Raw genomic sequence first — 17097 nt, forward strand, 5'->3', positions numbered from 1 at the left:
TTTGGTACACTGTTTTGGTGTAAGGACTCATTGGGAGAGAAACAGATCTTCAAATCTTCTATTGATAAGTATCTATAAACACGGAACTGAGCTCTCCTTACATTACTTTTCCCTCCTGCTATTTTTACCTGAATCTTTGAATGATACCAAAAGGTTTCTATGAGTTGCTGAATCAGTCTTCAGTCACATATCATGTTCTTGATAGAGAGAACAATAAGTTCATTTTCCCTCCCTATAATGGTCATGTCTTTAAAGCCATTTGTAGTGGGTACATCTCAGTTACTGCAATTTATCCACAACCTTCCCAGGGCGTGTCTATGGTGCTTTTCCCAAAAACTACCAATATTTTTGGGCATCACAGTCAGTGTTTCTGATTTTGCTTTTGGTTTTTTACATACTCTCTATCTCATTTATCACTGTAAAACAACAGGATGAAAAAGTTTTTTTGAGTGGAATTTTTAGAAGTCTCTGGGAAATCTATTAAGAGAAATTTCCTTTTATTTAGGAAAGAAAATGTTATAAAAATGCAGTGGAGAAACTGATTCAGTGCCCTTTTTCTACTTAGAAAGTTAATGTTTTCTATTTTGAAATTTAAAAAAAGATAATTTTACTTATTTTTCCCCCTCATCTTTCATTCTAAATTTTTCACTGGCCCTATGTGTCTAGTCTTACTTGTTTCACTGTACTTTCCAGGACCAGTCTTTCCAGGACAAGCAGATGATTTCAGAAACCTGCCAGATTTTAAACTTCACAAAACTGTATTTAAAGGATAGGGACTTCAGTGGATTTTGTGTTGACTGGTACCAAGTCAGGCTGTGTGGCAAAGACCAATTATCTCCAAACTTCCAAACCTGGAACTATAACCAGCTCCTGCAGAGAGCACAGGTTTTCACACATGCTGAGTATCAGGAGAATATTACCTGCCTTAAACCATGATAAGAATGGACTTTTTATATAATTTGCCATACACTTTTCTAGTAAGAAAACAAAAATAAATTAAAATTACACCAACCAAAAGAGTAAGTAAATGGCCATTTTGTCTCCAAGTTAAACAATTAATACTGCTTTTGATACTAACTTTTAGATATTTATTGCTAGTTAAGTCATTATTCCATTGCTCAATATTTAGACAGGATTTTAATTATGTCATTTCAAATAGAGACAAAGTGAGTTGCTGTCCATAACTAATTTAAGTATTAAAGTTATAATAGTTTTTCCTGTTTTGAAGTATAGAAAACTTTAGATTACAAGACAAGGCAACAAATTCAGAAAACTCCACAGCTTTATCAGCATGATCATCCCTTCAAAAGATTTTAGAATAGAATACTGTCCCAGTTTCAGCCAAGACAAGTACACAATATTAAAAATATAAGAGGAATACTCAATTTAGAACGATTTCTACTATTTTTGAGGAAGCAGATGGGGATTGCTGCTTGAGACAAGTAAAAGCACAAGACCTTGCTATGTTATCATAGTCATCTCCCACAGGATTCAGAGACTCTGACTGACTCTGTAAAACCCTATCACTCCAGATTTGCATTCCACAAGACAGTCACCTGTCAATGCAGCATTTCAGCAATTTTTGGCAAAGCAGCCTACAGCCACCTGAATTCCCCTAGCAAAGGATGGAGCAACACATGCCATGAAGTATGGAAGGGATAGCAGAATTCACCTCATCTCAGGAACAGGTCTGCTGGTTACTCAGCTCAAATTAAAAGCCAAATTTTATGTATATTAGTATATGGAATTATTTCTGTATTTTAAGTACTACAAGATAAAATTGTTCCCATATTCTGCAGATTGAAACAGGGCGTTTTATTTTTCACCAAAACCTCCAGCTTGGAAAGTGTCATGGTTTTATGTTGCAAAGGTAGCAAGAAAGAAAAATTCAGTAGATTCCTAGTACAAAAAAGAACCCTTGGATTTCATTGTCTTTGAGAGCTTTTTCTAGCTATCTCAAAGATGTGATATTATGATCTATTGTAAGCCACAACATTGCTGTGACAGAAGCACAAGCATGCCTATGCAGATTACTTATTTACTCAATAGCAAGACAAGATGAATTTTCATTTCAATAGAACTGTTTTCCATCATCACTGGGAGTCCACAATGCGGACACAGAGTTTCCCATGTGAGAATCCACTAAGGAGGCATGCTTAGCTCTACTTCCATGCTAGCTCCTCTCCTAAGCAATCATACTGATTTTCAGAGCACCCAAAACCACACTTAGAATTTCTAATGACAAACCAGGAGAGACAAAGAGCATGTCTCCAGCTACCCATTGCGACTGCAATTCCAACAAAGGAAAAGCTCTATGGTTATATTTGAAATCCAGAAAAGCAGGTTACGAAGGGCCCTCCTCCCCTAGACACCCACAGCTCCTGCTGAGTCTCAGACTGATGAATCACAGATGGCTCAGACGTGCAGGTGAGCATCAGAGCTTACGCATTTGGGTCTGCTGAGAAGCTCCATGAGCTGCTTTGCCCTGCATCATCTCATCTCACTGCTCTGTCATCCAGTTCTCACCTGCTTTTTACCTGCCAACCACTGCTCAATGGCTGGATCTCACTGTGAACTGCCATTTGTACCACCTCCAGCGTCCATCAGAGAAGCCCAGTTTCCTCTACAGGGTCTCTCTTCTTTTCATCCAGTTTTTAAACATGATGCTCTTGATAACCCACTTTGAACAGGCTGTCTTAAAATATACACCAACTGTGACTTAGAACACTGTGGCCTACAGAGCACAGCTGAATGGCATCAATAATGACTTTTCTTTCCCTAAATGGGTGTAAGACAGAAAACGCAATGATGACACAGCTTAAGGCTACAATGTTGAGAACCTTTTAGATTATTCTTTCAAGCTGTACATCAGCAGAAGAGGACCTGAGGCCTTAAGCAACATATTCATTGACAGAGAATATTGCAGTATTCTATTGATTTAGCAACATGATCCACAGTCCTATTAAGTCTGACTATAAAACTGTGAATGGGATCCAAGACTTTCAGTAAGTCTAAAGTCCTGGAGACAGTTATGCAGTAATACCGAACACGAGTAAAATTGGAAGCCTTACCTAAAAAGAATAAAATGCATCAGAAGGTAGATGCACTGTCTCATACACCAGCTTTGTCCTGTGATAGCAGCAGCACCTGTGGATTGCTACTGCTGTATGCAAAGGGAAGCAAAAAGGCCACCAGTCCATACAGTGAATATGGTGTATGCTTTATTCTATTTACAGTACATTTGTTATAAATATAATACATTTCTTGAAAATCTTGAGTAGATTTTTTTTAAACAGATCAGTTGTTATAGTTACATAATAAAGTAAGTGACAATTTAAATGACAATCTCATGGTTGTGAAATAGTGCATTCTGTTTTGAGATGAATGAGAAAATACTCAAAATGGTTCAAAATTTTTTTAAACACCCTAGGTGGACTTTTATGTAAACCTTGAAAAGTCACCAGTTTCCATAAATATGAAACCAAAATCTTAAACTAAAGAACTGAGAATCAGAAATGGATTTGAGAGACCTTATTGAACTTCACAGTAAGGTTGGGATTTACCATGACTAATGGCTTCAGACAGGAAAAAGCCAATGAGGTTTTCTTCCTGAATCATATCCTAATACAGCCACAAATATTAAACACACCATGCTGGAAGTTGTAACAGCATTCAAAGCTGCATTTTTGACAGGGCATTGGACATACAAGTATGTTCAGATCTGCAGTTAGAGTATTTTATGTTATGAGTATCTTAATTACCAGAGAAGAAATACATTATAAAAGGATAAACGTATGTTCAGTCCAACGTGCATTGCATCGAGAAACAAACTGACAATCATCTGAATATTTTGCTATTTTCTTTTCTACACAATCTTTAGTAACAAGTTAGATGTTTGAGGTGCTATTTCAAAAAAACTGCAGCAAAATGTCAACCAGCAATGTAAGAAAAGAATCCCATTTATTTTTTCTTTTAGTGCTTTTTTTTTTCAGGAAGTGGTCAGATATTATTGATAATAATCAACGCAGGCATGGAGTTCTGCTGACTTGTTTCAAACAAAGTAACTTGGTCCACGAGCTTGGCAAATACTCTGGGAGTTCCAAGGTTATAGACACCTGTATGAACAAAGCAAGCTTTGAGCTGCAAGCTATAGACCTCCTGGCCTTTAAGTTGAAGCTTGTACTGTGTTTGCCCAAGCCATGTAAAAGATCCATGTATTTCTAGTGCTTCAGAGCTGAAAAGAAAAAGGATTAAAATGTTAATTCTCTGCACTTGAAGCGTGTATTACCAATTTACAGGACTCCCTCCAAGTTTTCCCAAGATTTCAGAATGCACTGCATCCCTCTCACCAGGCCCTTACAAAGACTGATACTTTCTAAAAACTTTTCAGAAGTCAGTAGGGAACTTACATTACTATTCTGGCTCTCCTTGGATTAGTGCCAACTGCCATTTGTCTTTGATGCTGTTGAGTCTTTTTGACTGCTTGCCTACCATCACTATCCTTAAATCACTGCCTTCCCCAAATGCATACTGCTGTCTTTGTCCTGCAAACCCTCCATATCTTTAAGAGCAGGTTTTCTAGGAAGACAAAGCTGGACTTTGCAAGGATTAAGAGCTGCCATCATAGCTACAGACAGAACTCCACTTAACGTTTTATTGAGATATTGTAATACAACTTCAAAAAAAAGACCACCCGTGTCTGTCTTCTTTCCTACTACATCCCTATCCACTCACACCCGTTCCCACAAATACATAAATACAGACTCAGAGTACCTAGGGTACCCTTGGATAAATTTAGGGATGCTTATGTCCATCCATCAGATCAATTTAACTCTGGGTCTTACCAAATAATTTTTAATGTTTTCTGTCTCACTTAAAAATCCTTAGAGTGGCTCTCCCCTTAGCTCAGATGAATCATTACAAGCCTTTAATGAGTTTTTTGGTTCCTAATGTACTGTACACTATACACAGGCCATTAATTACACATAGATGTATAATGAAGAACTCAGTGTATTATCAGCTTTCTACATAACTGGCACATAACACTAACACTAAATGCAGTTACATGATTCAAATTGTCACAGTTTATGGAATTCCTATTTCAGGCTTTCTTAGGTCTGTTCCATGAGCTAGAGTTAAATCAGACTGCATGTCACACAGGAATAGTCAACATGGACATACACTGCTTTAGAGACACTGCACTGATGCACTGATACATTAGGAGAGAGCATGTGGGGGCTTTTTTTTTAAGCAGTTCCAAGGTACATGAGGAGTACACAATCTTTCCAAAGACGTGTCTCCCAATGTAACAAAACATAACCATCTTGTGAAAAAACTGATCAGCGAATGGCTTCCTAACTGTACCTGAAAACTAAACCACACTTACATTTTCTGTCTTCCATTTCTGAACCTCTGTATTGGGCTCTGGGCTTTTAATATCCTACTTGGCTCCACGGACTGTTGGCAAGAAGCCACTGCTCCCCCATGACTAAGCCCCTGCAATGTCTTTACATTCTTTCTCCCCTCCCTGGTAGCAAACAGACCAGGTAGTATTATATCTAAGAGGGCAGAAGGGGAGCTGTCACCTGCATTACTCATGAGTTGAAGTTGCCTTGTTTAAACAGAAGTGTCAGAATTACAGTGGTATCATGGTACTGAATTCTCTATCCCACAAAAATCTTCAGTAAAACTTTTAGAAGCAACTCATGAACACTTCCTCAATGATAATATTTTCCCACATACTACTACAGCACTAAGCAAAAAGGCAGTCAAAAGAATTAGCTGCTACACCTAGAGGAAGTCTCAAAAATATCCAAGGGTCTACAAAATTTTACACTAAGCCAAATTGCGGGAGGAAGTTGCTGTCTACAAATTACTCAGAATTTTAAAAATGAAAACCTAACAACTTATGTTTAATAAAGCTTGGTGAAGCTCCTATTTCACTAGTGGAAATGCATTTCCCTCTCTAGGAAAGATCTGCCGAGTTTTAACTACTCAAGAGTCACAATTAAAGGCCCTGTCTTAGCAGAGACTGAAGACTCATACAGTTAACTGTATGAGCCCTTTATCAACTTCAATTCTTTCAAAGAAGCCACTGTTGAGAAAATCCTATTCTAGAGATTCAACACAGTTAAAATATAACAAGACTCCCCTAGCTAGGAAGAGTTCTTAAAAATATTTGGTTTATTAACATTTGCACACTACCTTGTTGGTTTATGCCGCAAATCAATCATCACATCTACAACAGCCTGGGAACAATTGGAAAGTAGGAGAGTGACAGGTACCAGACAGAGGCTGCAAAGAGAAACAGTTCCACAGTAAAGAAAAAAAAGTCTTATTTTGGATAGTCTTAATTATACTCTTACATAGTTAAAATCATTTCCAGTAACACAGAATTTATATGTAGTTGTCAGTTGTCAATTATGCCAGAGTCAAGACAGGGTAGGTAGAAATATAATCACTTACACTGACTAGAGCTACTTATAATAAAAGTTGTCAATTAAGGCGAACTGCATTGGCTCATTTGGGCCAAATGGAAGTTACCACTTCATCCAGCTGAGAAAGGAGACAAACAGCATGAATATCATCTCAGTTTACAGGAAATCTGCTTGTATGACATGAGACATTCCAGAATGGGATAACATGGTTCAGTACACTATTTTCTGAATTTCTGGTTGGCATAATTTGACTGGATACTTTTCTTCTGCACTGCCTCCCATAGAGGAATTGCTGACACTGAGCCTTAAGTTATAACCTGAACAGTGCCCAACAAGAACAGATAGCACATGTATACCTGGATTTAATGGAGGCCTTTATACTAAATAAAACTAATACAGTTAATTTATATTCTGCTTGTTCACAATTACTATTATTGTTTCTATAAATATTGCTGCAGCAAGGAAGACCCCAAGGTATCAACAGGCAGGAACACAAACTAATGCAGCTAAAACAGCTCTATGCATTCAGCAAGTGATTTATGTCACTGGCATTCCTTGCCATTGCCTAAACAGTTTAAATATCTTAAATTTGAACTGTAAGAAAAGAACAATTAGAGACTGTCACCAATAAGAGGTGAATGTCTTATAGGGATAATGCATACTTTATCACTGTCATTAAAATATAGCACCTTATAGAACATTTAAATGTTAGATTTTAGAAACAAATCCCTTTCTTTTGACAACTTACATTAATTGCTATAAAAACAGTAACACAGTATGGCTTTCAGACAAAACAACTCAAGCCTAAATAGGTACCCTCATGTTTCAAGTACAATCCATTTAATGTTCAGAACTTAAGCCAGCGGGTTTATTCATATCATTACAATTTTGAAAGACTCATGGATTTTACAGGCTCCAACCAATTCACTCTAGCAGCAGGCTTTTTGAGAGAGGTTAATACTGATATTCTTCCAGGAGACAAGCCCCAGTGATCTGAACTATTACCACTTTTCCTTCTGATGTAAGTCAGAACCATGTGCAGCTAATCTTGGCAAGTGAGATGTTGTAGACATAACAGTTCCTTTGAGCTAAAAGTACATCTTTGTTTCTGTCTGGCTTCTCAAAGAAATCACACTGTTTACTCTGACAACAAAAATGAACACAAAGAGAGCAGACTATTTTTTTCAGTAAGTCTGATAACATTACTTGTTAACATTAAAACTGTGAGCTGTGATGTTACAGTCCATTCTTTTTTACATGAAACTTTCATTTTACCTATAAATTTCTGAAGCAGCAAGTTTAAAAACTGAACAAGATTTCACACTTGCATACCAGACTTTAATATCATAATGCACACAGCATCTCTCAAAAGGATTTATGTCCAATTAACAATATTTTTTAAGTTTCTAGAGGTAATGTTTCACTAACCTTTTTTGATGAAAAGAATGATTAAATGACTCTGGATAATGAAGACTTGTCTTAATAAGATTAGAAAGCTGCTCTGGTGTTGGTCTTGCAGGTACTGGTGTGTTTTCTGGTCGAAAAAACTTTAAGAGAACTGTTTCTGGTAGTTCCTGAAACAAATTTAGAGTAACATTGAAAATAGTAACATAAGGTATGAGAAATCCAGTCACAGAAGTTACAATTCTCCATTATGAACTATAACTCATAAGGGAAATAAGTTTGCAGCATCATGAAGCTCACATTTTTTTCCAAAATGGTTTGTATTTAAGCATGCTGGATGAGGAACTGGTATGATTTATCTGTTACCCTCTTTTGAGACAGATTTCACAGTTGCTTACGAAAACACTATCTGTGCAAGTTTCACAAAAGCACACTACTGTTGCAGTGGTTTGCTAGTGCTTGAGTTTGGCTTCTAGGGAAAAGGGACAGCATTTACACTGTTCCCTGTTCAGCAGCTGTACGTAACAACAAAAAATTCATCACCTGCCCTAGGAAGTTCAAAACAGGAAAGACAATGTACAAGTTTCCCAGAACAGATCCAAAGTAAAGCAAATAGAAATTTACAGGAATATGTGAACACCAACAGAAGGACTGAATAACAGAGTTTCTTTGAAATTGCATAACAAGCAGTTGCAGATATGAAAGTTATCTTTTGTCCCCAGCTGAAAGCCCAAGACAAGCTCTAACACACTACTTGGGATTCCTCCTAACCCTTTGGATGGAATGAGTCTCTAAAGCAGAAGAAATTAAGTAATACAGAAAGTTGCAACCAGCTTGCATTTGGTGCAGCGTTTCTGTCCAACATCATTTAATCTGGTTTGTGAGCAGGATTTATTCAGGAAGGGGCTGCCCTTTAGTACTTGCTCATGAATCTATTCTGCAGAAAATCCATCTTTAAAGGAAAAAAAGAATTTGCAGCAGTAAATGTCACTGCCTACTAAAAACACATGAAACAAGATTTTAAAAAAGCCACCAGTAAGTTGGTACAGTACAATAAAGTTAATACTTTTCATTAAAAGGTGATAAATTGTACCTTTTAAGTTGAAAAGAAACAGTACAGGCAATGAAACCTGATTTAAAAACCAAACACACTGGGCATTCGGAAATGTGTGTGAACACCATAATCACTGTGCTGATAATACCAGGAAGACACCAAATGTTTTCACAGGCTTGTAAGTCTTCCCTTTGAAAGGAAGAGTAGTTTTTTCAAAAAGTAATTTGAGAAGAAAAAAAAGATATTCCATAGTAACAATAAAATATAAGTGTTGAATGAGTTTGGTGTTTCCATCCTACCCTACCTAACAACGCAAACTGACAGCATGAAACACAGCAGAGATTATAGTTTTTCATTTAAATTATTCTCTCCCCTCAAATCATAGTCCAACCAATTTTCAAGGCTGCCTTCAACCACACAGCAATACCCTACATACTGTAGTTTGCCCTAGAGTCAATTACCTGTTCCAAGTCCTCCCAATCAGAATTCCCGAGTATTTTTTTAAAACCCTACAAAAGACAAATACGAATATTTACCTCTACAAGTAGACAAGAACATCATGAAATGTAGCAGAAACATTTACTGGTGAAAGTGCAGAGTGCTGTTAATACTTGAAACCTTTAGTTCTAATATTACACCTCTGATGAAGAACTGGAAAGCAGCAAAATTAATCATTTTCCAGCAGAGCTAAACCTTAATTCCAGCCACTTTCTGGGTGTCAGAGTCAGAAAAGATGTCTGTCTCTCCAAGTTTAGCTGCTCAAACCCTAGGATTTTTGTGATTGTGTACCTAGAACAAAGGCTAAGATACAACATTTAGCCCACTTTTCTCTTACCTAATGAATGGTTCAGGAAAGAATTAATGACTTCCAAACAATAACCAAGAAGATGTGCATACAGATCAGAAAGCTACCTAGAGACTGCTAATAAGCGCTAAGCTTAAGGATGCATTAAACTCCTGCCCTACTCTGGAGCTTGTGAAACTGGATCAAGGCTTAAAAAACCAAACCAAAAGCCCAACCTACTTGGCACCTGTACCTTCCCTTCAAGAATATACACCAAGCAGTAACAGCCTTATACTCACAAACAAAGCAAAAGAAAAATCAAGAACTGAACAGGTGACATTTTGTTGCTGAACTCCTTGATTATCAGTCCAAGTGTAGTACTGCCTTTTAAAAGGGAAAAAAATATTCTGACACCTAAAATCTGCTTGCTGACCCAGTGTGGTTCTTTGCAAAGCCTCCAGAAGTGTCACAAGCTCCAGTAACCAGCATAAGCTGCATACAAGAAAGCCACGTCAACGGTTAGGATTGTCCCTTCAAAAAACAGTTATGGTGTAATTTGAGTGTCTCATCAATACAAACAGGTGGAGGTAGAGAGGCTTGACTGGAAGAGGTTGGAAGAGGGGTGTGTGGTTTGTTATTGTTTTACATTTTACAGCTACATTTTAAAGCTTTTTCAGTTTTGGCTAAAAATACACAACAAGAATTAGCACCAGAACAACAGTGCTCCCTCAGTTAGGTTCCAAGAGCTACAAACTGCACAACTGGTGCTTGGAAAGTTGTTTTCTATTTTTAGAAAGCTTCTTGTTGCCCAAAGCCATTTACAAAGGCCAGCTTCAAACAAATACACTCAAATCTAGACAAAAGATTTCTAATTCAAGTAGAATAATCTCAATAGCTTCACTTATTTGTGTTACAAGAAAGTCATTAGAGTCTGGTATTGTGCTACTTTAAAATAGTATAAATCATCTCTATATACACTTCTGAAATGGTGCTTCAGTCATTCACACCAGTTTCAGCTCTCTCCTGCAATTATACTTAGTTAAAAGTTGAAAAAGCAACATTTTAACAATCCAAAGCATCTTTTAATAGATGTAACAGACAGATCTACCCACAATACATTCCTCAATATCTTAGAATACATTTTCAAATTGAAAAGTTCTTCCTTTCCATCAGTGATGGTATCTTCACATACAGTCACTTTAAAAGATTTTTATATCCAATATTATGCAACCTAAAGTTTTCAGTTTCATAAACAATATTCTTAGAGACTGGGTCAATGTGCCCTTAATCAAACCAGAAAAAGATAAGCACTGTAATTTGATTTCCAAGTTGTACAGAAAAATCAGCATATTTGCCCCATAAACCACAAGTCACACATAGACAAAAGGATTGACGTGCTCAGTCAAATATGAGGGACCAGTATGCACAGCACAGTAGAAAAACTAAACAGGAAACACTTGAATGGAACTAAGCATAAGTAAAAGCAGAATATATGAAAGCAGTAGAATAAGAGAGGGACATCTATATGATGTGCTTTTTTCCCTTTCCCATTTTAGATCTGAGAATTTGCATCTTAAAACCTCAATTTTAAGTTGCTTTCTTCAACATGTGACTCATCTATATTCATTCTAGTTCTCAACTTACAGAAATGACAACTCCAGGAACAGTATTTTACTGATATCAAGAATAATGCATTTGAAAACAGATACCTTCAGCCCTGCCCTGCAGTCCATAATGGGTAAAACAGCAGATCAAATGTTGCAACTATTTGTAATATTTCATTTATGACAATAATATAAGCCAGATCTCCCAAACTGGTACTGTATCTGCTCCATTAATTGATACAACAGAGTGAAAAATATGTATTTCAGCTTTTGATGTTGATTTACCCTTAAGAACTTTGCTTTTCTTCTACTGAGGTGGTTTAAGGAAAGTCTTAAATCCTTCCAACAATCTTGTTTTATTCAAGCATTTTCTCCCACATATTCTGTAAAAAAAGTCCTGAACTAGCAAAAGATGTCAATTCCAGTAATAGGAAAAATAGTTACTTAAACCCTACTCTCTCCTACATTTCAAGAATTCCTGCTTCCAACCAAACTGTTGCTGACTCACTAAGCTGCATGTATTTTAAGAAGCTGTCTTACCTAAAATTATCCTCTCTGCCTGCATCCATTCTATACACATTTTATGGATTTTGCTTTGGGCTAGCACTGGTCTAATACAAAGGATGAAATGTGCAGCCCGGAAGAACATCATGTGCAGTCCTGAAGCACACCTGAAAAGGATGGATGCTATTCCCAACATGCCAACATTCAAATGACAAGCCTCTAGGCTGCTTCTCACCTTCCACTGGTGTGAAGTCTTTGCAAACCACAAGTGTGTCAAATGTCCTATTACTTCCACTATTATTTCTATCCCACCATATTACACTGCACTTATCTTTCAGAATCTTTTGGATTGAATTCACCAGATCAGAAAATCAGGGAAGAGAGCACTAAGAAATAATATTAATCAACAGCCCTAACTGTGGCTGGATGTTTAATGCATTTGAAGTTTTTGTGCTTTCACTAATTTAAGGCAGAGAGGTCAAGAAGAAGAGACAGAGTACTTGCATTTCAGGTGCAATCTTAAGCTGACCTTCAGTTAAAACTAATTGATTCCAAAAAGCATTTTTCAGTAGAGAAATAGAACCTACAGCAATACCACAGTAAAAAAAAAACAGCCATGATTTAAAAATACGCAGCTGAATTTGTAAGTGAGGCTTTTATTACTTGGCCTGAAATGGATCTGTTCAAAGCAATTCACTTTAATTACACCTTACATGATTTTTTTTCTTCATATATTGCTGCCTGTGACTATTAACATATGACTTTGCGGCACCTTCTGATTCAAGGCAACAAACTATATTTAGCATTTTTTCCCCTACCTTAAGCCAAATGACATTTTTTCAAAAATACAAATGAGAGGAAAGATAAGAAGATACATGTTTTCCATATAATCCAGAGAGATTTCTATATGAAACACATAAATGCTTTAACAAAGTCAATATTCTGTGAGTGTTCCTTCTGCACAATACATGTTGACTCCAAACTTCTAGGACATAAAAGTGTAAGTAGCTTGTCTCATCTCCTGGTAGGCCTACTGTGTCCAGTAGCCTATGCTCAAAAGTAGCACTATTTTGTTATATTAAAAAATCTCTACTGTAAACAACAACAAAAAACATCTGTATTCAGTGACAGAAAACCAGCTTTAAAGTCATAGTTATTGTAGTGGTTGGAATGAAAAAGGATTAGTATCTCTAATTCTATTTTGAACAAACATGGGAAGAAAAGGGAGCACATGAATATGAGCATCAAAAAACTTGTATAGAATTTTACTGCAACTTACCTTTTTAATATGTTGGTACATATAGAAATTTTACCAAGAAAAACATTTTAGCCTTTCCCCAAGCCCCGCTGTAACCAGAAGTTATATCTTGATTTTATCAAATTCTATAGCAAGTTATGCTACTGCAGTACAGGAATAATTGCACCCTGTTGTCTGTTCCACATCCCTGTTGGGCATTAAATGTCCCACAAGGACCCAAGCAGAAGTAACCACCCATCACCGTGGCTCTGTCAGCAGTCTAACATCTTACAGACATATGAGAATGAATTTATGTCAGTTCACCCAACTACCAATCTACCAGCAACTGCTGGAACAACTTAAACATAACAATGCTGAAAAATATCAATCTCCTGTTCTTCACCACAGCGCTTTACTGAAGCTTTGTTTCCCTGAACAGTAGTAAGAGCTTCTGTGAATCCAAACTACATATTTAGAAGCTGGCAAAGAGTTAATCTGAGATACACCACAATAGACAATGTAGCAGAAGCCAACCAGTACAGCGAATCTGACCAAAACATAAAGTAAGTCATCTCATTTTGTTCAACAGAGTTATTTGATTAATTGTGCTAAGATTTGAGCCATTTCCCAGAGGACTAAAAGAAATAAAGGGAGGGGGTGGGGGGCAGAGAGGAATTTTGTTCATGTTTCCTCAATGTCCATTGTAAGACTGTTCTTGGGCTGGGGATAATTGTCTGTGTCTGCCAGACAGATAAAAATTCCTTTGCTGGATACAACCGCATGAAGCAAAAGTCAAAAAGAAAGTCACTGTAGGGAAGTACAAACAAAACCCAGCAATAAAGGCAGACAGTGGACTCTTGCATCCTAGGTGACACCCTGTTCAGAGTCTGGAATTATTCCCCCCCCCCCCCCCCCCCCCCCCCCCGCCAGATCAGAGCAGCCCTCTATCATTTATGAACTGGTAACCCACATGTGATGGTAAAAAGCATGCACCTCCATCTCCCTCTGCTGTCGAGTCCGCAGAAAACAACCAACTTCACTACTGTCTGCACAAGGCAAATCAGAAACAGTCTAGAGTAGTTTCCAACCCTGTTCATGACTTAAGAGAATAAATACAGACTTACAAGACAAAATTATACACTGAAAATACTAAATTAGAGGCAAAGTCTGAGTTTGGGATTTTCTACCACTGCTTCCCCCCAGCTTTTCACCGCTTGTGTTACTTTAAAAGAGCAAAATAATTTAAATACAATTTACAATTCTTAAGAGATTAAGTACATTGTTTTCTCTATCTAGCCTAATTTAATTCTATTTTGGGGAGTCTTAATTCTGAAATGTGGACTGAATGAAGTGAACTGCTGCAAAGTCTCTAATCAATTAATTAGTTACACTTCACCTCCCACCTCAGAGCAGTCTATCTGCTCTCCCCACACTATTATGAGAAAATTTAAAAAAAAAAAAAAGTAGTATGTGAGGATATGCAATTTCTCAATTCTTAGCAGTCCTGAGATCACAGGTCCTTAAAATTCATGCTAACTCAGGGCTTTGGTTATCATGAGGACACAGAATTTACATGTTTATTAAAAAAACATGAGCAGCCAATTACTCTTACAGCAGATTTCAACTGCATGACAATGCAGATGCTTTCTTGCTTCCAACCAAAGTACAGAATGCTTCAAACGAAGTGTGCTCCTCATACTCAAGGAAGCGAATACAATAATCCATGTAGAATCTATATCAATATAGATATTTGTAATAAAACCTGATGAGAAATGGATTTTAGACAGAGAATGGTAATATAGTAGCATGTATTCCTCAAAAAAACATTGAGAGTACATACAGATCCTCCTTGTTGCTGATGGCAGGATCAATTTTTTTAATTTGAAATTGATTGTGATACAGACAAATAGAATTCCAATCAACAAGAAATGTGAATTTCTATCCATACTCTATTCAGCCATTTGTTTGTTTTAGGATTCAGATGTGATTAATTTCTATTTTCTCTTCCTATTCATTTGTGAGAACCAGAACGTGACGAGATCAGAAGCTCACAGTATTGTGCCTCCTTACCTTAGATGCCTACAGAGTGATTTACTGTTCTACAAATACATTAAGGCGGGGAAAGTAATACCTGAGGGGGCAGTTGTCATTAGATTAATACACCCTCTCATACTGTTCAGCATAGCTAGAGCACATGCGCCAATTCCCATTTATTTCATAGCACAAACAGAACTAAACAGAAAAAATTATCTTAGCAACACACAAATACTTAAAAGCTTATAAACCAAAGCCAAATGCACAGCTTCAGAGAAATTCAATACTTGCATTACAGCATGGTATTTACAGGAAGACATTTGTCCTGTATTGTTTTGTTGACAAAATTAGTACATAGTACTCTTTGCTGCAACTTTAAGAGCTCAATAAAAGCTGTTTGTTTGTAATATTGGTAAAAACATTAAGAATGGCACCAAAACAAGAGGGAACAGCAATGTGCTGCTCAGGAGAAGTCTAAACAAGCACAAGATTTATTTCCTCTTTTTCTGCACATTATTCTTCTTCATCCACATAAACTGAATTTAGTACAGATATTTTTACAGAACCTTATCTGTAACTTCCATAGTTGCTATCAATTCATGTACCAGAAGACAGCCACCAGTTTCTTACAGATGCTGTTCTCTTTCATCAAGCAAAACAACCATAAACTTCACCATTTTACTAATAACTTTGTTATGAAATAATTACTACCTTTCATACCATTAACAAGTTTCTAGTTCTACCTCAAACACCAAAGAACAGTTTACTTCAACAACAGCTCATCAACATGCTTACTTGCATATTGCTTTTCTCATGTTTCAAATGGGCCTGGCTAGTTCAATACAGAAGACGAAGCAAACCTGGAGTCAGTCAGACTGAATTATTTAGTAATAACACATATCTGATGTTAAGATTCTACAAAAGCTTCCACTTACATACTAGAGAATTCATTAAGTCTATTTACAGAAAGAAGCAATTATAAGGGAAAACTTCACAGTAGATTACCTGCTTCTGAGGAAATGAAAAGGCCTCCTTCCCAACTGCATTAAGGGCAACATGATGCTGGCCCTCCAAAATAAGCTGCTTGCTGTCTTCCACAACATATGCCTACAGAACATAATACAAAGACAGAAAGTATCTTAAGATTCACAACACAGAATTAATGACTGCTCCCTAACTCAGGTGAAACATGCTGTACTGATCAAAACTTAGAGGTTAGCATGACATATTTATGCCAATTTCCACTGCTTCAAATGAGACTCTTTTCTTCAAAGCAGACTGGGTCACTCTTACTGTTCTGTAAGATCAAGCATTAACAAATCTCTTAGTGTAAGATTTCATAATTTTCTCTTTTAAAAGAGAGATTAGAAGAACTGGGTGCATCCAGAGTAATGTAAAAGCATTTAGGGACACTTATTAAAGTAATGGATACTAAGGCTATCTTTGCTGCCAGCATCATTATAGTTTGATTGTTTTCAGGAAAAAAAAAATTCACCCATAAATTTCATATGTATATGCCTGAAAGTTCAGGATACCACATAAAATTATTTTCTAACTGTAATGGTTCATGTCCAAATTACCACAAAGGCCACAACAATAACATACCTTCCACAGTACCACAATGTTCAAATCAACTTCACTGCATCTTTGTATCAATCTGACTGTTTCATCAAATGATTGTTTCACTGCCCTTTGAGATGCATGAGTATGAGATTGCACATGTGTTCTTTTAAATTCAGAGGATAAGCTTTGGAAAAAAAAATCTGCACAAGGACTGGCTGAACTTATTATCTGCAAGAGAAAAAAAGGAAGAAAGAGTTCAGAACAGGATGTGAGCTAACTCAAGTTGCTCTAATAGAGCTAGCTCATCATTGTAGCATTTCAGTTCCATTATCCCAGTGGGCTTCCCTTTGCAAAGCTACAGGATGCCAGACCAAGACCTTGGTTTCTGTGCCTGACCTGTTAGAGATCAGTCTATCTAAAGGGCTGCTCAAGGTAATACAGGGAACGCAGCGCTATAACTTGCTGGTTTAGAACTA

The 17097-nt window shown here is 36.9% G+C and overlaps 1 protein-coding gene across 5 annotated transcripts in view; it reads right to left on the reverse strand.

The window, feature by feature from the left end:
* Positions 1–3199: 3199 nt before the first annotated feature.
* Positions 3200–17097, reverse strand: part of TRAPPC8 (trafficking protein particle complex 8) — a 52322-nt gene continuing 38424 nt past the window's right edge. For 3 of the 5 annotated variants that reach the window (XM_038127180.1, XM_038127178.1, XM_038127181.1), the window contains 6 exons: positions 16664–16849; positions 16064–16165; positions 9357–9404; positions 7866–8011; positions 6205–6294; positions 3200–4234 (listed from right to left, as the gene is read on the reverse strand). In XM_038127180.1, the coding sequence (XP_037983108.1) occupies positions 4000–4234; positions 6205–6294; positions 7866–8011; positions 9357–9404; positions 16064–16165; positions 16664–16849 (807 nt within the window). In that variant the 3' untranslated portion in view covers positions 3200–3999. The remainder of the gene's footprint in view (positions 4235–6204; positions 6295–7865; positions 8012–9356; positions 9405–16063; positions 16166–16663; positions 16850–17097) is intronic. The other 2 variants (XM_038127182.1, XM_038127179.1) reach the window with 1 other exon arrangement.

Source organism: Motacilla alba, chromosome 2, assembly GCF_015832195.1.
Source record: "Motacilla alba alba isolate MOTALB_02 chromosome 2, Motacilla_alba_V1.0_pri, whole genome shotgun sequence".
NCBI lineage: Eukaryota > Metazoa > Chordata > Aves > Passeriformes > Motacillidae > Motacilla > Motacilla alba.